The sequence below is a fragment of the Petaurus breviceps genome, unplaced genomic scaffold (assembly GCF_028583685.1).
Source record: "Petaurus breviceps papuanus isolate PSGF00001 unplaced genomic scaffold, PetGlider_PUasm1.0 90451, whole genome shotgun sequence".
NCBI classification, from domain to species: Eukaryota; Metazoa; Chordata; class Mammalia; order Diprotodontia; family Petauridae; genus Petaurus; species Petaurus breviceps.
In genome coordinates this window covers 625,106-644,641 of record NW_027187258.1, presented here as the reverse complement: position 1 = coordinate 644,641, position 19,536 = coordinate 625,106, and the positions used below count along the sequence as shown (strand labels likewise).

The following is a 19,536-nucleotide window of genomic DNA, read 5'->3' as shown; positions in this document are numbered from 1 at the left end:
GGGTCCTTAGAGACAGCTGAACTTGGAGGCAGGAAGGACTGACACTTCCTAACTCTGTGACCCTGGGCAAGTCACTTTAACTGCTGGCTTCCTTGGTTTCCCTCTCTGTAAAAATCAGGATAATTCTATCACCTGGGATAGAATTCATCACCAAATGAGGTGATTTGTGGAAAGTATTTTGTCAATTTGAAAACCCTCTGTTGCAACTATCATCCATGATCTGTGGGCACATCCTGCTCTGAAAGGGGGAGCTTGGGGGTCCCTTGCAGGGAGGGGGAGCAGTGGGCTGCCTAGGTGGCTACCATCACTCTGTCTGAGAGCAGAAAACAGAACTTATCCAAAAAGGTCTCAACAGGCCGGAGAACAGCCAAATCTAATAAGGTGAAACCTAGTAAGGATGAGTAGAAATGCCTGTACTTGGGTTGTCCCCAAATACAGACTGTGCTCAACTCTGAGTAGCAGGTATGAGGAAGGACATTGGCACCCTAGAGTAGGTCCAATGGAGGGGGAGTAGCCTGGAGTTGGGAGGACCTGGACAAGAGAAGGCCTAGTTGGCACTGAGCATTTGAAAGGTTGCTGTGTAGAAGAGAGATCTTTGAGGAACAGCCAGGAGGCCTTGGGAGGCAATGCCTCGACCCACGCAGGAACCGTTCAGACATATTTCAGGTAGGGCCTGGACTCCAGCACAGCATGGCTGCTCAGGGAGCCATTGGGAGGCTGAAGCCTGAGCAAGGAGAGGCCGACCTATTCCAGAGTTCCTATGGTCTTTGGGAGCTGGCTGGGCTTGAGGGCAGGGCAGCTATTGGAAGGAATACAGAGAAGGGGAAAAACACGATCCTTGGACCTGTCCCACAGAGTTTACCTAACAATGTGTCTCTTATTTGAAAAATAGCCTTGGTCCCCGTGGTGATTATTGAATGACTGTTCTGGCCCATGAGTTAATTGAACCACTGAAATTTCCTGCCACTGGGCAATGCTTAGGCCACAAGCTAAGATCGAAAAGCAAGCTGTCAGACACTTTAGAAGCTGATAAGAAGATGGCCTTTGAAAGCCCTATGGGGCGCTCAGCACAATTGCTCAGCCCAGATGGGGTCAGGAGGGTCCCAGAATTAGGGCTGGCAAGGACCTCCAGAATCATCGGCTCTGACCCCCACATTTTCTAAGAAACTGAAGCCCCAAGAAGTAGCATGACTTCAGGGAGACCTGAGTTCAAATCCAGCTCCAGTCCTCATCTGCCTCAGTTTCCTTACCTGTAAACTGGGGATAATGATTACATTTAGCTCCCAAAATTGCTTTGAGGATCAAATGAGGTGATAATAATCATATAAAGGCCAGCTATCATCATCATTGCCCAGAATCACCTTGCTAGTAAGTGGGAGAGCCAGGATTGGCACCAACTGTCCTTTGGACTCTTTCTGCTGTACCCCACTATCTCTTATGAGCATGAACACACATATGTAGACACATGTTCTGTCTACTGCCAAACTTGAGTGGGTGGCTAGCACACGAGAGCGCCTGTGCTTTCTGGAAGACTACACGGTGTTTTTGGACAAACGCTAGCCTGCCAGTCAAGGGATGGGGCCTTTCTGGATGCCTCTGGCACTGCTGCTGTGGGAGGCAATGACCCAACTTGTCTCTTTACTCTTTTCCAGGGACCGGTCTCATCATAAGATTGGCTGCCCACGCTCTTGCTTCGAGAACCCTGGGCGTGAGTGGTCAGCATGCTACCGAGTGGCCTCTTCCCTTGACCTTTTGTGTGACTACGATCACTCAGTGGGGACCCTGATGGGCAGTGCTGTCTATGAGCAGGGCAGCCTGGTACCACCTTTGCCCCGTCCACTTAGGGGTCGGGCCTTCTCGGAGAGTCACATCAACTTGGACCTCCCAAACACACGGGCTAGAGAGAGAAGAGAGCTCTTGGCCAAAGTGGATGAGACCCGACCGGATCCTCTGGGAGCAAGAAAGAAGGCCCCACCTCCTCCGCGGCCCCCACCTCCCAACTGGGCAAAGTACAGGGGCCACCATCTATCTCACCACTCCCAGTATGCCAGCGTAGAGACCTCAGGTGGCCGGCGGTCTGACACAGCCTTGGAGCAGCCTCGCCCCCAGGGAGACCAGGGGGAGGTGGTGAGGAAGCGATCCCAGAGCCTCCCTCCGGAGCCACTGCCCAGAGACTTCATTCCACAATCTGCAGGTGACAGGTCTGGGCCCGAGCAGCCTGGCCCTCAGTACTACCACCCTGGTGGGGTATGGAGAATGCCAGAGCAACTGGGCCTCAAACCAGACCCTGCAGCCTCAGCCAGGCAAGTCTTTCTATAAGGCGCAGGGTCCCCCAGGGCAGAATGCCCTAGGCTGCCCTGTACTTTGAGCCGGGTGACTTCCCTCCAGCCTAGCTCAGTGGCCCTCATCCTCTCTTTGCTTGCTCTCAGCAGGCTGTGGGCCTCTTCTCATCTTCCTTCTCCCCTTAGAAATGAGAAGCCCGGGCAGTGAAGGCAGCTGACAGCAGCCAGGCATGTAGGCTCTTTCTGGAAAGAGATGTAAAAGGCTCTATCCCAAGAGTTCTCACGCCTGCAAATCCCGCTCATTCTCTTGCCTTCCTTTGAACAGTTGGATGCTGTGCATGCCAGCATCCTTTCTCCTCTCTTCTCCATCTTCATTCAGGCATCATCTTTGCAAGGCCTCTGCCCACTCTTCTGGCCCCCAGATAGGCCCTAATGGGCTCCCCATTGCCAACTCCCTCTGGTTCCCCCTTAGAAGCCCTCGTGGTCTTTTGCATGCCCATCGAGGCTCTGGAGAAGCTCTTGCCTGCTATGATCATGGGCACCTCTAAAGCCCTCTGTGGAAACACCCAAGGCTCTGCACCCAGTCCATTGCTTCAGTTCCATTTCCGAGGCTTTTTATTGCCAATCAGCTGATTCCCAGGAAATTGATCAGGCTGGTCCTGTACTACCTGTGCTCTTGGCCTGCGTTTCTCCTGCTTGTTTGCAGGATGGAATGAGGGTGGGGTCCCTTTTAGTGCTAGAATTTTGTGTTCTAAGGTCATTCCCAGCTCTGATGTTCTTTGGTCTAAGTTCTAAGGCCCTTTCCATTTCTGGCATTTCCTATTCCAAAGACCTTTCTAGTTCTAACATTCCAATGTTCCAAAGTCCCTTCCAGTTCTGTCATCCCACATTCTAAGGTGTCTACCACTTCTGACATTTTGTTCTAAAATCCCTTCCAGCTCTAGATGTTCCAAAGTCCCTGCCAGTTCTGCCATTCTTTGTCCTAAGATCCTTCCAGTTCAGACATTTTGTGTTCTAGTTCTGACCCTCCATCCCTGGTAGTCTACGTGGGAGCCTCGTGCTTAATCTATGGAGGTGATGGTTTGCTCCCCATTCCTGAGAGCTGATAGTTGTGCCTTTTCCTTTTTTTCTACTCCTCCAAAGTTCTCAAACATTGCTGGAAGACCAACCCAAAGCCAAAGACAGCTGGAGTCAGGGCCGTTCTCCTGCCGAAGAGCAATACCGCCTAGTTAACTGGGGTCCAGAGCAGCAGCGGCTCAGCCCTGCTGGCCTTGGTGAGTCATCGGTGATGGGGGATGCTGGGAGATCTGGGGGACAGGTACTGATGTCCCACTTTGTTCTGCAGCCACAGAGGAATCAGGGCCTGTTCAGGATGTCACAGAGCTTGAGACCTGCCGCTTGGTCTCAACACGGAGGTCAGCCTCGACCCACATCAACTCAGAGGAACTAATGAGAGACGTGGCAGACAGGGATCGGTCACTGGCTGGCATTCTGAACTCAGCTTCCAATATGGTGACAGTCGCAGAGGTCATGGGTGACCTCTTCCCTACAGATGATCTGCCTTGGAAAAAACCCATCCGCCAGGATTGGCATTTGGTCAGAAGAAGACAGGAGGTAGCCAAGGAAAGGTAGGGCCTTTGTTCTAAGAAGGCAGACTTATGAGAGGGGTGGATGGTCATGGGAATAACCCTCTGATGGCTGCTGGCCCTCCTGGGCCTTCTGATTCCTCCCCAATCCAACCCAGCAGCATATATTAAAGTGTCCACTATGTGTCAGACACTGGGGTTAAAGAGACAAAATGAAAAACAATACTTCCCCTCAAAGGACTTACTTTCACCTGGCGGGGAAAGGTGGAGGGGCGGATAGATTGTGTGTGTGTGTGTGTGTGTGTGTGTCGGTGTGTGTGTCTGTGTGTGTGTCTGTGTGTGTGTGTGTGTGTGTGTGTGTGTGTGTGTGTGAAGAAGGAAGCTAGCTAGGGGGATGGGGAAAAGAAGGACTCCTTGGAGGTGGTGGCATGTGAGCTGAAGTTAGCTACTGGTGGCAAAGAGAAACATTCCAGGCAGTCCCAGAGTTGGGAGATAGTGGAAGGCCATGTTTGGAGAATATCCAGTGTGTCTTTCTGGCTTGTGTAGACAGTGTGTAAAGGTGAGTCATTTGTAGGAAGCCTAGGAATGCTCCTACAGATCGAAGAGGGCTCAGGGGCTTACATTTTCTACTCGGAAGTCCTTGACCAGAGCCACGTGCCAGTTGTAGGAAGGCTGGATTGTGGGGGAGGGAGTGGGAGGGCCAAGGGCCTAGCTTAAGCCAGTGACTGTGGGAGTGGGAGAAGGTGCTGCTGCCTGCAGGGCATGCTGGTGGAAGTTCCTAGACACAGTAGACAAAGCCTCACCTTGGAAACCTTCCGTGATTCTTCTTGGGTCTCATGTTGACCCCAGACCATTCTGCCCTGATGAGGATGGCCCAGGTGTGACTCCTGGGACTTGCTTGGGTAGAGAGCAGAGGGGAGGCTGCCTTCATTTATGGTTTCTGTTCCTTGAACACTGAGCTTCTCAATGACTTCTGTGCATCTAGCAGGGCATGGCTGGCGTGGCGGGGGTTGGTGTAGAGTTCTGCCAGTTGGTGGCTCTTGGCTGCCCCTTGCCTAGGTCCTGAGAGGCAGCCCCCTTCAGCTCAGCTCTGGCTCTCTGCTTCCTTAGGCAGGAATTCCAACCCATCTCTCCCCCACCACCTGGCAGCTTCAGCAGCCCCACCAGCCCCACTTCCTACTCTGCCTACTACAACACATCAGCTGGCAAAGCGGAATTGTTGAACAAGATGAAGGAGCTGTCCCAGTTGGCCCAGGATTCCCTGGGAGAAGCTGAAGTGGACCATGAACTGGCTCAAAAGAAGGTAGGGGGAGGCCTTGGGAAGGGGGCAGCCTCCACAGGCCTCTGGACATCCCTCCAGTGCCACCAACGTTTCTGCTTGTCCTCATCACCAAAGCTAGCCCCAGTAGGCCGTGGAGGCAGAGTGCTCATGGACAAAGGACCCTCATTACACCCTTCTACATGGTGCCACTAGGTGATCACCTCCCTCGTCTATGTCTCAGGCCTTTCCTTTCTCTGCTAGGTGAGGCCCGGCATCCTGTACTTTGCCTCTATGCCCAGGGCCCCCAGGGGACTGGACTGGATCCTCCCTCCTGACCTGACCTTGCCAGTCAGCCCCTTCCCAAGCCCAGTCCAAATTGATGGACAGTGAGGAGGCCAGAGAGGCAAAGCCATTAGTGGACTTGAGTGCTTGTTTGCCTTTAGAACAGGTACAGGGGATGTTCTCTCTTCATAAGCACAACAATCCCCCCTCCCATTTTTCCTCTAACCACGATCAGCTTGTTTTTTTAATCTGATTCCTGGAATCCCTTCACCCTCTGTCCCTACGATTTCATAAGCAAATAGTGTTGCCATGGCAACATTGCCAGGCTATTCTCCCATCTCTTGCTATTCAAACCTCCTGGAAATTGTACCTGGGCCCCTGGTCTTTTTGGAGGCAGAGGCATGGGACAGTATGAGATGAAGTGTCCCTACCCCCCCAACTCCTAAAGGAGCAGGCCAGCGGTTGTGACCTCAGGCCCCTGGCGCCTCTGGCCCCCTGCCTCCGCAGGGGCTGCTCACAGATGTGGGCTATCTGTCTGCCCCAGCTCACTCAGGCCATAAGCTCTGCAGGAACAAATTTAATAAAGGAGGAGAAAGAGGTCTAGAGATAACAAAACCCAGAGCCAGAGATGTCAGGGAGAGTGGGGGGTCCAGGAAGCTTTTTTTATTGGGGGGGGGACAGTCAGGAAGATGGGACAGCCTGGAGACACCACTGTGCAGCTGCATTGCAAACGCCCTAAGAAGACTGGCCTTCCAAGGCCAGAATCCTCCTTGCCTTCTACATTTGGAGACCCAGCTCATGCTGAGCATATCTCCCATTTGACATCCCCTCCCCCAGCAAGAAAGCAGGGCCAGTTCCGGAGGCCTCTGGAAAATCTCTTTAGGGGACCTTCCTCTCGTGCCATTGTCCAAACATGGAATAAAACTAAGCTAAGGGTTTAGCATCTTGTCCTGGGTCAGGCCTAGGGTCACTGGTCTCCCTCTTCCCTCTCTTCCTCTACCCCCAGGTGCTCCTGGGTCTGTCAGTGAGAAACCTGCAACCTCACAAAAGGACATACTTCCAAACTCCCAGAGCAGTCAAGTTGGGGCCCAGTGACAAGGAGGAGCCGGGAAAGTTTTGGTTTGGAAGGCTGGGGTTCCAGAGCTAGGAAGTGGCCACACCAGGAATCTAGAAAGTTGGACAGGGCCTTCGAAGGCCAGCCAGTCTGCACTGTACTTGACCAAAACCCCCATCCTTGGGGTGGCTAGGTGACACAGTGAATAGAGCACCGGCCCTGGAGTCAGGAGGACCGAGTTCAAATTTGGCCTCAGACAATACTTACTAGCCATGTGACCTTGGGCAAGTCACTTAACCCCAATTACCCTGCCTTCCCCCCTCCAAAAAGATAAAAAGAAAGAACCCCATCCTACATTGTCTAAAGAACCTGGATTCAGATCCCAGCTCTGCCCCCATTCCATGTGACTGTATGTCCTCTTCCTAATCCAGGCCTCAGTTCTCTCCTCTGTAAATGAGAAGGTTGGAATAGGTAAGTTTTGAGGGCCCTTCTGGCTTTGGATCTATGATAAGCCTAGGGCAGAAGTTTGGGCTTGCATACCTTCAGTGAAGGGAACCTTACTGCCTCCTTGGGAGAGTCTGCATTGGCCCTCACTGGCAGCTCTGGGCAGCCTTTTCTGGGCTTCCCTGCCAGTTCTTCCCACTGTGGCTGCTCCTGATCTGTCCTCTCTTCTCCAGGCTCCCCAAGCCCACTTTTCCAAGGCTTCGTACTGGGTGCTGCCCACACTGCCCTTTCTCACTCCTGCTTCATCTGTCCCTTCTGCCAGCTGCAGCTCATTGCCAGCATTAGCAAGAAGCTGTCCGTGCTACAGGAGGCCCAGCGGGGGCTGATGGAGGACATCAGCGCCAACACGGCCCTAGGCGGGGAGGTTGAGGCTGTGCTGAAGGCCGTCTGCAAAGCCAATGAGTTCGACAAGTTTCGGCTGTTTATCGGTGACCTGGACAAGGTGATCAACCTGCTGCTCTCCCTTTCTGGAAGACTGGCCAGAGTGGAGAATGCCCTCAACAGCCTGGACCCCGAATCCACTCAGGAGAAGGTGAGGAGACAGGCTGTGCTAGGCCCACTGGCCTTGGCCAGTAACCGCAGGCCCTTCTCAGGACTGGGCAGGCACAGCCACTTTTGAGTACTGGCTGGGGCCATGCGCACAGCCCACAGATTGCCATAGATTAAGCTCTGTCCTCAAAGAGGGGAAATCTTATAATCCTAGGAAGGCCGGAGGAAAGGAATCAAAGAATGCCCAGGTTGGAAGGGACCCTAAAGGCACACAGCTTGGCTGGACTGGAGTGCCCAGTGTCCCCAACAAGTTACCATGTAGCTTCTACTTGAACACCTTGCATGACAGGAAACTCACTGTGTACCTGGCAAGGAACCTGCCCGGATTGGCCCAGCTCTTCTGTAACCTTTGCCCTGTCCTGCCTCCCTCCCAATTTCCTCTCCCCACCTCCCTGAGGCCCATGAGAGTCAGGCCTTCCAAGATTTGGAGACTGACCCTCTCTGGGCCTCAATGGTCCTTCCCTTGATCCCTTGGACTATGGTCCCTTTTAAATCTTGTCCCTTCTGGGTAACATCCTCCTCATTTTGAAATGAGAAAGACAAATTGAGTGGTTAGAGACTAGACCATGACCTTTGTGGGAGAGGGGACAGTTACCCAGCAAGTCCCAGATTCTTCTTGCATGAGGATAATTTTTTACCCTGATTACCTTGACCTCTTTCCTTTACCCCAGCTTGCACTGATGGAGAAGAAGCGACAGCTTACAGAACAGCTGGAAGATGCCAAGGAGCTGAAAGAGCATGTGGACCGGCGGGAGAAGGCCGTGTACAACACAGTGTCCCGTTACCTACTCCAGGAGCAGCTCCAAGATTACCTGCACTTTGTGAAGATGAAGTCAGCCCTCATCATGGAGCAGCGGGAGCTGGAGGAGAAGATCAAGCTTGGGGAGGAGCAGCTCAAGTGTCTCCGGGAAAGCCTACTGCTGGGCCCCCAAGATTTCTGAGGCTCGGAGCGAGAGAAGTGGGGGCGGTGAGGGAGGCAGGCCCAGAGCTTCCCAGAGAGCTGGCCACAGTCCTGTACTTCCTCCATCCACCCGCCTCCTACTAACTGTCCCAGCCCCAAGAGCTGCCTTCTGTTGCTAAGAACCCAAAGAGACTCCCCTGCCCCCCTCCCAGCCCCAGAACCTGCTTCCAGATCCTTTCCAAGGAAGCTTGCCTTTGCCCATGGCCTCCTCTGGTCCAGTGCTTCCAGCAGAACCTGAACCCAAGCCTGCTGGGTCTATCTCAGCCTACAATCCTCTCTGCTTAGGTGGGTATTCAGCCCTCCTAGCCACCCTCTGGAGAAACTCAGAGGCAGAAAGAAGTGACCCGTCATTTATCTAAAGAAGCTGCACCAAGATTAGCTTTCCCCTAGAGCCTTGCTAGAATGAGCCAGGGGCAATCACCAAGCACCACCAAGGTCCACATGCACAAAACAGCCCCTTCCCACGTCCGTCAGTGGCCCTGGCTGGAGAATCCCTAGCATGAGCATGAATGGAGTGGTCTTTGTGTCTGGCCCACCTTCAGAACTCGACACAGCTGTCTCCATTGATGGAGAAGCAGCAGGTCAGGCCTGTCCTTGAGGGCACCACCTCCTGCTTTGGGATTGCAATCAGGAGAGAAGGGCTCGTTTGTCATGTTAGGATCATTCTTTCATTTTATTTATTTATGCTATGAAACCCGAATGAAGTAGGCATTTGAAGAAATGATCAAAGTTCGCCCCAAGAGAAGGCCTCTGACACTGCCCAGTGGCACTGCCATGCTAATGAGGACAAGCTATCTGCCATGCGATGCTGCCCATGGAGCCTGCTGCGACACAGGAATTCACATTTCCCTTAGTAGGCAAACATCCCACACCCACATTTCTGGGTCCCCGCTCTGTCAAGTTCTCTTCTCTCCCTCATTGCAGTCAATGTGCTGGCTAGCACCTTCCTCCTACTGGATGCACAAAACCCCATAAGGGAAACAAAGGCCTTGTCTGCTTAGGGGTGGCTCTATCTCACCTCATTTGGGCTCGTCATGTTCTAGGAAGGCCTGCCTGTGTGCTGGCCACTACATAAGGGCCAGTCTGTGCTCCTGGCCATGGCTAGGAGAAGACGCACTCAGTCTATTCTCTGGCTACTTGGACCAATGGGGAGGGGAGTCAGGCAGAGGCTGGAATCCGGTAGATGTTGGCTTGGAGAGAGTACAGTGGACTGCAGGTGGAGCAGGTGATTGACCTTGGCTCTTTCTCACCCATCAGAAGCTGGAGGCCAGTGGTGGGGCTCGGTGTCCCTCCCGCAAGGAAGTTGTTTGAAGGATCCCTCAGGGATGGCTTGCTTGGGGGCTATAGCCGTATAACCAGTGCTGCCTTCCTGTTTACTGTCTTTGAGACCAAGGGGAGAAATTCAAACAATTGGGATTTTGCCAAAGAAGGACCAGGGCCTTACTGAAGGCAGAATGGAGGTGAGCAGGCGGATTGTTCAAAGTAACACTAATGAATGAAGCTCCCAGTATGTGTAGCAGGCCAGACCTCGGGTTTCTTTAATGGGCCCTGGGGATGAATGGAGGGATTCTGAGACAGTAATAATGAGCACTGGCACCTAGGGAGCCAGCCCTTTAGAGGTGCTGAGGCTCCTCACAGAGTGCCAAGCTGGGCCCCTCCTAGGTGTGGAGCGAGAGGTCAAGCCCCATGCCCTGCCCCCCATGACTCACCAGTGGGCCATTTTCCTGGGCATCCCAAACAGGCCTATTCCCCCCCCCGCCCTGTCCCCCGCTGTCCACTCCCAGATGGTTCTCTCATCCCCCAAATCTGGTGCCTCCTCATAGGTGTACAGGTGGCTGCTGAGGAGGGAGATGCATTAAGCCCAGAGGGGGAGACCCTAGCAGTAAATCCTAAAGGGAAGCTCCCATGGGGGGACTGGGAGTAAGGAGGGGGCCAGTAAGAGAGACACAGTGGGGGAAAGAGTTTGGCAGACAGCAGGGTCCCAGCAGCCTGAGGCTACCAGAAGTTCCCAGAGAGAGACCTTGGAATCAGTGGGCACTTCACAGCAAAAGGAAGCAAGTTTTCACTCCTTTCCTGGTTTTCAAAATCTCATGGTCTGCTTCTGTATCCCGCCCCCCCACCCCGCCCGCCCCAGCCTTACCTTGTATCCCTGGGCCCAAAGGGAAGAAGGGCCCACTGCATTAAAAGGTGCTAAGAATGACCTTGTCTTGTGTTTCTTTGGTGGTGGGGAAGGCCCCCCAGATCTCCTCTAGGAGGATTCCCTTCCCCAAGAGCCCCTTTCTATTCTTGGGGCTAGACTGGGGGGATGGTTTCCATTCTCAGGCACTTGTGCTGCTGGCAGATTTCATGGCATCTTCAGGGAGCCGCTGCTGATTTGGGGGTGGTGCCATGTGAACAGGAAGCAGATCCAGGCCTCCGGCCCTGGCTGGAGTCAGGATGGACTGGACTAGGTGACAGGTGGAGAAGCGGGCTCCTGAGGGGCTCTCTGTAGGCTATATAGAGAGTGGCCTTGGGAACCCATGGGTGGGGAGGACCCACTGTGGAAGACTCAAGGAGAGGCCCAGCATTGGAACGCAGGGGGACATGTTGCTAAGGACCAGTTTGTGGCGTGTGCATGTCTGTGTGTACGCACACATGTACCTCTCTCCATGTCGAGTAAAATATCAACAAAGATCAAGCATTTCATTAGCACCTTAAGCCCTCCCCCCCCCCGCAACGCATTTTATAGATAAGGAGAGGTTGTGGCCTTTGTTCAGCTCTCTTTCCGCTATAACCCATTGCCATAAAGTAGGGGGCATGAGGCCTGGGCAAGTCACTTCTCCTCTCAGGGCCTCAGTTTCCCTCTTTGTAAAATGAGGACCAGGTAGGCTCTATGGTCCCTTCAAGTTTAGGGGAAGTTTACATTTTGCAAAGAAAGCCACAAAGGAATTCCTCTGCAGGCCCTGGGAGTGGGACAGACCCTGCAGGGTCTGCTTGGTCCTTGTTTCTTTCCCCACAGTCCTTTTGCTCACACCCATTCCACAGATTGCTAGGACTGGTCCCTTTACCAAGTGCCCTGGCCTAAATCCCTGCCCCACCCATTTGTCTACCTTGGGCCAGTCCCTTAGCAGGGGCTCCTGCTTCTGGGCAGGATAGCCTTGTCTCAAGCAGCCCCGCGCTGGCTCCCTTGGTGGGAGGTGGGGGGGGGGGGTGCTGATCTGCAGGCTGTCCCTGAGCCAGAGGCCTCTGCTGACAGCTCGGAATGACTGTGGTGCTCCCCTCCCCTCCCTGGCTCCCCCACCAGCCCAGAAGTTCATTCACTCATTTAGCTAGTCAACATGTTCAAGCGGCATCAGGTGGAATGTCCTGAGGTCAAATTCCAGCTCAGACCCTTCCCAGATGGTCCCACAGCTTGTGTCAAGTTCAGCAAGACACAGATTCCAAGGCTCTGTGGCCTCCCCTGGCCCAACCTTTTAGCACGACCCCCATGTCACAGCTCCCCTTTCTCTGGGGCTTGGAAGTCTACGCAATATTCTCACAACCCTGTGAAGGAAGTAGTGTGAGGACTTTTCTCGTCCCTATTTTACAGATGAGAAAACTGTGTCTTGTTGAGGTGACTTGGCCCAGAGTCCCATACTAGGAAAATTCACCACCAGCAAGGCAGTAAGGCTCTGAATCTGGGTGGGGGCCAAAGGGATCCCCAGAATGGTGGTACAGTCAGGAGAATGGGTAAGGGTTAGCTGGGTTAGTTCAGTTTGGGGCACAGTTTGGCGTTCTGGCGGAACATCCAGGTAGAGATGCAGGGCTCTGATAGGAGAAAGGGGGCAGCTCTGCTGGCTGAAGAGACAGGAAGTGGCAGTGGAGTCAGTGGAGAGAAGGGGGACCAGGGAGTGTGGGGCATCTTGAGAGCCAGCTGTCATAACAATGAGAAGGTCACTAGTGAATTTGGAATGAGCATGTTCAGTAGTGGGAGAAGGGGGAAGAACCCAGAGTGTGGCGCTCAGGAAATCTAGTGGCTAGTGGAGACACTGAGGCAGCAGATGTAGAGGGCTAAAGGTGGGCCAAGTGGAGAGGAAGGGGCTGAAGATGCAGGAGAGAGACAGGAGGATTAAGGGGGATGGAGGCCCTGGAGATGGCAGGAGAGGAAGCCGTCTAGAGTACAGGGAAGGGCTTAGCACCAATGGGGAGAGAGCTTTCTGCTGAGCCTGGACAAAGCCAGGTCACTCCTCTGCTCAGCACTCTTCACGGGCCCCAAATCTTTGGGGTGACATTCAAGGCCCTCCACAATCTCACTACTGCACACTCTGCCCTTAGCCCAACTGTGGTTGGGGCCACATCCTGGCTACACAGCCTGCCCTTTCCAACTTTCACACCTACACCCTATGGAATCATGGAAGAAGAGACAGAAAAGAGAAGAGGGTTAAGGTAAGAGCTGTGGGGGACAGACAGGAGAAAGGAGAAGACCTAGAGCCAGAGAGCTAAGGGCAGAGCTCCCAGCACCCCCTGGATGCCACCCTTAAATGCCCAGTCCTTCCTTCCCAGCTGTCCCAGCACTCCACTGGCTAGTGCAGTGTTCTCTACCAAAGCTCTCTATGAATGTGGCCAGGCCCCTTCCTAGACTGACAGCTCCATGAAGGCAGTACTGTGACTCTGGCATCTCCCCTCATGTTGGGCACACAGTACATGCTCACTAAATGGGGAATCCCCATGACTGAAAATGAGTAAGATAGATCTTGGATGAGCAGGGCTTCAAAACTTCCTGCCTAGTTGACCTTGGGCAAGTGCCTCAGTTTCCTCCTCTGTCAATTGAGGGGTTTAGACTAAGAAATGGCCCTCATCGAGAGTCCTTCCAGCTTCAGCTCTCGAATCCTTTGATAATAGAGAAGAGGAGAAGGCAGACCTCTCAGGTGAAGCAGGAGGCAGACCTGCCTGGAGAGCTTTCTGAGTAGAAGGAAGGGCAGCACTAGGCAGCTCAGGGAGTTTTCTAGGGAAGCTGGAATGAGCAAGGAGCATTCCATCCTCGGTAGATGATATGCTCGGCCTCCAGCCGGCACAGGAAATTGCAGGTGCCCCTTCCTGCTGCTCATCTACCAAGGTCCAGACATTTAGAAGCATGTCCTCCCTCACAGCACTGAAGCTGCTACAGACCTCGGGCCCCCAAAGCTCCAGGCCCACTGGTCAGGTGGCCCCCGTCCTTCAGTGAGTCCCCAGTGGCATAGTAGCTCCCAACCCCCACTAGGGAACTGCTGAGGCTGCAACCCCAAAGGAGGGGGGCCTTCCTGGCATCGTGGCCAAGGATCTTGCCTTACCTTGCTGATTCACTCATTGGGGCTTATAGGAGTACTTTGATTCCCCTATTAGTGAAGAGGCTTTGGGCCAGAGACTTCACTTCCAGAGGCAGAAATCCTAGAGGAGTCCCAGGGCCTTGTTCCAGGAGGTGGCTTCCTGCCCTGCCACAGCTTGGCAGAACACTGCCTTCTCCCCCCCAGGGGCTGTGACTCTGGTGAGCCCAGTCCCAGGTGTCTGGGTTGTGTGAGCCCTGGGCATTCCCTCTGCCCCGCCCCCACTTGCTGAATTCACAGAATGACAGTGTCTCAAAGTAGGCAGGGACCTTGCGCGTCATGGGATTCTACTATGCTCCAGAATGGGCCAAGGGTCTGGAATTTTGTCCAAGTTGGGGACACCCAGTATGGGAATGCACTGCCACCAACTCAGCTGATCATAGCTTGCCCGTGACTTATTATTGAAGTTCTAGGTAATTGCCTTCGGTCCAAGGTCACAGCTAATAAGTATTGCAGGCAGATTTGAACTCAGCTCTTCCTGTTTCCAAGCCAAGCACTCTGTTCACTACACCGTGCTGTTTTATATCCTCATGTAGACAGCTCTAGGCCCCAGAGGCAGCCCATTCCATTGGGGGAGAGCCTTGAGATGAACCCTTGCTATAGTACCTCTACCCTCATCGTCCTCTCCACTCCCACAAGGCAGCTGGGGCCTGGATAACTCCCCTCCATGGCTGTCACTCACACACTCCTCATTCCCTCACTTTTCTGTTCTTGCTCCAGCCTCCATTTGGTTTCCCTGCCTCAGGTCACTCCTGTGGCCCAGTGTCCTCCCCACTGTTCTAGAAGAATGTTCCTAAGGTATAAGTCTGACCAGCTCTGGCCCCTGCCTCCCAAATGCCTTTCATGCTTCCCTATTGTCTCCAGGACAAAATTTCACCTCTTTCCCTGGTGTGTTTGAAGGCTGGCTGCTGTCTCCTTCCCCATATTTCTGTCGGGGGCTCTACATGCCCTCCATATCAAACTTTAGATGGTTTCATTAAGGTGGCAGTGCTTGACACACAGTAGGTGCTCAGGGAACTGAATGAACCATCAAATGCAAGTGTGTCTTTGGCCAGCCCATGCCACTCAGGCCCAGGCTCAGAGGTGTGTCAACAGCTGACCCCTAGAAACTCGGTGTGGGACCTGCCAAGGCCTCCACAGCTGGGCTTGGTGCTGGACTGGGGGAGAATTATCTCTGCTCCTGGAAATGGGGACTGGTTCCCCACCCTCTGCAGGCCTGACTCAAGTCTCCGCCTTCATGCCCTGGGACTGGGAGACTTCTGTTTTCTGACCTGGGTTCAAATCTTGACTCTTCTTGTTACTCCTTCTGTGATCTTGGCCAAGTCCCGTCCTCTCCATTATGGTGGCTTTCTGGCCCATTCCAACCCCAGATGCTCTAGGCACAGAGGCTGGGAAGGGCCTTCTCAGAGAGGGCCAACCTCCTGCACTTCTTGATACTCGCCACCAGGTGGCAGCCTATCTGGATGGTCATCCTAAGATCCCCATGACTGCCTCCCGAGGAAGGGGCCATCTCTAGAACTGGGGCTCCAGGAAAGCGGGGGGATGTGCCCTTGGGGCTCCTCCAGGTGACTGAGTGATAAAGAACATGAACTGGGTAGTCCTGAAACCTGAGTTCAAATCATTAACTTAGTTTCTGTATGACATTATGAAAGCTCCTTCCTCTCTCTGAGCCTCAGTCTTCCCCTCTAGAAGCTGAGAGGGATGAGAGCAGATGTTCTCTAATGATCCAGGTTCGGCCTATGCATCCTGTGAGCCTCCACATGGGCAAACTGCCCCTCTCTCACCCAGTCCAGGTGCATCGGCTGCCCCCTAGGGTGTCTGGGACTCTCTGCTGAGCCAAGCCGCTGGACAGTAGGGTTGGGGACTTCTTAGTTTTCGGTTGGCTTCTCGAACTCTCAAGATGGGGGACAGGAAAGAGACAAAGACATGTGATACCCAGTGGGCTCCATGTCACTGTCCCCTCCACCCATCTGGACACTTGTGGGGGCTCACTGTGGCATCTGAGGAGAGTGGACTGTAGGCAGCGGGCTTTGGCCACAGGCTACCCGAGGACCTGAGGTGGCTACAGGAGGGGCAGGAGGGCGACTGTTAGGAGAGGGGGGACGCGAGGCATCTCTAGTCAGCCTTAGGGGAGCCATGGAAGCCCCCAGATGAGGGGGGAAGCTGATGTAAAGAGGAAGACGGAGCAGAGTGGGAAGGGCACTTGGTGCCGTTGAGTGAGCATGGCTCTGGCAGCCCCTCGGAGCAGCTTGGGTGGGGGGGGGGCCTTTCCCATCAGAGGACTTGGGGAGGCTTATTGGTGACTTTGGGAATTGGCCAACAGCTCTCCTGCAAGGCTCCCTGGGGACTTTTGTTGTCCTTCTAGAAAACCCTAAGAAAGAGGGGAGAGGGTGACCAGTGGACAAGGAGGAGTCTCAGGGGATGCCACTGTCTATGGCCATGACAGTCCTTGTCGTCTCCCTGCCCCCCACTCATACATCGCCACTTCCTGCTGCATGCGGGCTCCCCACCGCAACCGGCCTGAGAACTAGGCAGGCCCCCCCCCTCTTGTGGGAGTGGCATTGCAGCCTCATATCCCCATGGAGATGGTTACCATCACACCATATGCCCTCTTCTCCTGCCCCAGCGGGCCGCATTCAATTATCTTGTGCATTTAAGGGCCCTTGAAAGCCAAGGAGATGCAGTCAGCAAAGGGGCCATGTGCAGTCTGGGGAGATCAGCATCTTGGAAGATCAAAAGGGCTGCCGTGGGGAAGAGAAGACTGCCTTGTCTGCTTAGCCTCAGAGGGCTGGGAGGGAGGGGGAGGGGAGGAGAACAAGGGAGGGGAAGGGAAGGGAAGGGGAACAAGGGAGGGGAAGGGAAAGAGAAAAGAAATTGAAGGAAAAGAGAAAGTAAAAGGAAGAGAGAGAAAATGAAAGGGAAAGGGAAGGGAAGAAAAGAAAAGTGAAAATGAAGGGAAAGGGAAAGTGAAGGAAAAGGAAAGGGAAAGAAAAGGGAAGGAGAAAGGAAAAAGGAAGGGGAAGGAGCAGAGAGGTTCCAGTTTGCTGGGCTGCCTCAGGGGATGCTGGGGCTCTCAGGCCTAGTTTGGCTAAGCACTGGTGGGGGGGCCTTCAGTCTGAGCATGGGCTAGCCTAGACAGAGGGCCTCAGAGGAGGACCTGAGCCAGGGGTGGGTAAAGGCCTCTACAAACCTCTCCTTCTCCTTCTCCCTCTTGGGGGGCATTTTTAGCACTATTTTACCAGTGAAGAAGCGGAAGTCATGATAGTAGTAAAAGATCTGAGGAGCAAAGTTGTGGGAAGCAGGAGGGGCCACAATGTCCAGCCCCTAATTTTACAGATGACTCTGGGGTCTGGAAGTTTTACAGATGAGTCTGGTGCCTGGCCCAAGGTCATGCAAGGGGTTAGTGGTGAAGGCAGAATTCAAGGGCAGGGCCTGGGACACCCAATTCTGTGCTCTCTCCACCACCTCAGGCTGTCTCTGATGGAGGGGACAGGGCAGCCTTGCTACTTTGGAGATTTGGAAGAAGGGGGAACACTGGACTGGCTGTGGCCAGGGCCACTCCCAGCCCAGTGAGGCCAGTCCACCCAACCTCTGGCCAAAGGCATCCTGCCCCCAGCTCTGTGCCCCCTCCCCCAGCTAGACTGAAGAGCCAATTTTGTGCCTCCAGCCTTGCCCCTTTGTGCGTGGAAGCTTCGCCAAGCTGGGGAGCACCTTGCTTCCTGCCCCCTGGGGAAAGATAGGAGGCATTTAGGAAAGGCTGACTGACCTTAGGGTTGCCCAGGGTGAAGGCAAGGTGGACATCCTTCCTTCCTCCTCCCCCAGAGGGCTGGCCTGGGGCTGGAGGGGCAGAGAAGGCTGCAGGAGCTTATAAGGCTCCTGATCCTACTGGGCTTCTGAGGTTTACAAAAGGCTTTCCTCCAGCAGCCTTGGGAAGGAAGGAGGGAGGGCAGGAGGGCAGGATAAGGGTGCTTCAATGGGTACAAGATGCCTCTGATGAACATGCTCCCTCCAAAACCCTTCTCGGACTCTTGCCTTGCAAACTGGCCACAAGGCAAGCACTTCATGAGCCTCGGGCCATCCTCCTGTGCTTCTGAGGTAGTGTGAATATAGAGTGATTCCCCCATTTTCCAGATTTCTTCCGAGAGGCTGGGGGACACTGGCAGACAGCCCCAGGGTGGGATGGGGGGTGAGCAGTCTTCCCCACTTTGGGGTCACCTTGAAGAAATAGCACAGATCCCCAAGCAGACACTGGGAGCCCAGAAAAGAAGGGATCTGACCTCTGTCTCTTTTCAATGACAACTCGAGATTAAGACATTGCAGCTAAGTGAAAAATGTGTATTGTGGTCTGTGTGTGTGTGTGTATGTGTATGCATACATTCAGTTATCTTGAGCATCTAAGGGCTCTTGAGATCCAGGGTATACAATAATCACGGGGGCCCTGAGCAGTCTAGGGGACCAGCGTCTTCTAGGGGCACAAGAGAAGAGGATGTGTGGACTGTGAGTGTTGGGTGTGGATGCATGGTGTGTAGTTGTGTGCATGTGTGATGTATTGTGGGCTTGGTGTGTGTAGCATGTGTACATGTATGTGCATGTATTACATGTGTGGGGGATGTGTATGTGCGTAGTGTGTGTGCCTGTGTGTGGCTGCACCTGCACACCTGTCCTGGCTGGGCCTCTGGCCTCAGCTGGCTATTCTGGAGAACAGCAGTTAATGCCACCCATATTTCTCATTCTGTACTCTCCATGACAATGACATTTGTGGGAGCTTGGCAGCCAGGGTAAAGAGGCACCACCCAGCTTGGAGGTAAAAAAGGGATTCATTGTTCAGTGAGGCAGGGGGAGACAGCAGCCCTAAGAGCATTCCTCTGTGGGACCAAGGGCAGCTCCCCTTCCCTGTCCAGGGCTGTGCCCTATGCAGAGACTTAGGGAAACGGGCTGGGCTGACAGCTCCCTCACAGACATCTCCCGCCTGCCCAGGCTGGTGCCGAGCCTGCACTGCAGGGACTCATCCTCCCAGGCTGCTGCTGCTGCCCTAGGAGGGAGCTTTTCTCTTAGGCCTTTACCCATCTGATATAAGGGGCCCTTTACCTCTTGTTTCCTGAAGTCTCCCAACTCAACATCTCCCTCAGGCTGTGATTGTCACAAGGGCCACCCCACCCTGAATGTGGAACAAGGGGCTCATCAACAGACCAAGTCACAGGAGTCCAAGTGGAGTGGCCTTTGACCCCCAACCTCCCTAGGGAATTGGTTTACAAACTGTTTTCCAAACAATTTTTACCAAACAGTGAATTCTTATCCCTAAAGCTTAAATCTTTACATTTATCAAACACAATGTTACTATAATCATTTACTACTGTGTATCTACTCTCTTCCACTGATACCTCATTCTATTTCTTAGCCAGTACCAGATAGCTTTGATAATTACTGCTTTATAAAACAGTTTAAAATCTGGCACTGCTAGACTTACTTGCTTTATATTTTTTTTCATCAATTCCTTTGCTGTTCTTTTGTTCTTCCAAATGAATTCTGTTATTATTTTTTCTAGCTAATAAATTTTTTTGTAATTTAATTGTCATGGCACTAAATAAGTAGATTAATTTAGGTAGAATTGTTATTTTTATTATATTGGCTTGGCCCACCCATGAACAATTAATATTTCTCCAATTATTTAAATCTGACTTTATATAAAAAGTGTTTTCTAATTATGTTCATATTGTGCCTGGGTTTGTCTTGGCA

The 19,536-nt window shown here is 53.3% G+C and overlaps 1 protein-coding gene across 1 annotated transcript in view; it reads left to right on the top strand.

The window, feature by feature from the left end:
• SHROOM4 (shroom family member 4) overlaps nt 1-10,676 on the top strand; it is a 128,300-nt gene extending 117,624 nt beyond the window's left edge. Inside the window, 9 exon segments of the mRNA XM_069062392.1 lie at nt 1,653-2,303; nt 3,426-3,556; nt 3,628-3,910; nt 4,979-5,171; nt 7,232-7,501; nt 8,190-8,436; nt 8,439-8,485; nt 8,488-8,542; nt 8,545-10,676. Of these exon segments, the coding sequence (XP_068918493.1) occupies nt 1,653-2,303; nt 3,426-3,556; nt 3,628-3,910; nt 4,979-5,171; nt 7,232-7,501; nt 8,190-8,436; nt 8,439-8,485; nt 8,488-8,542; nt 8,545-8,717 (2,050 nt within the window). The 3' untranslated portion in view covers nt 8,718-10,676.
• Nucleotides 10,677-19,536: the final 8,860 nt, after the last annotated feature.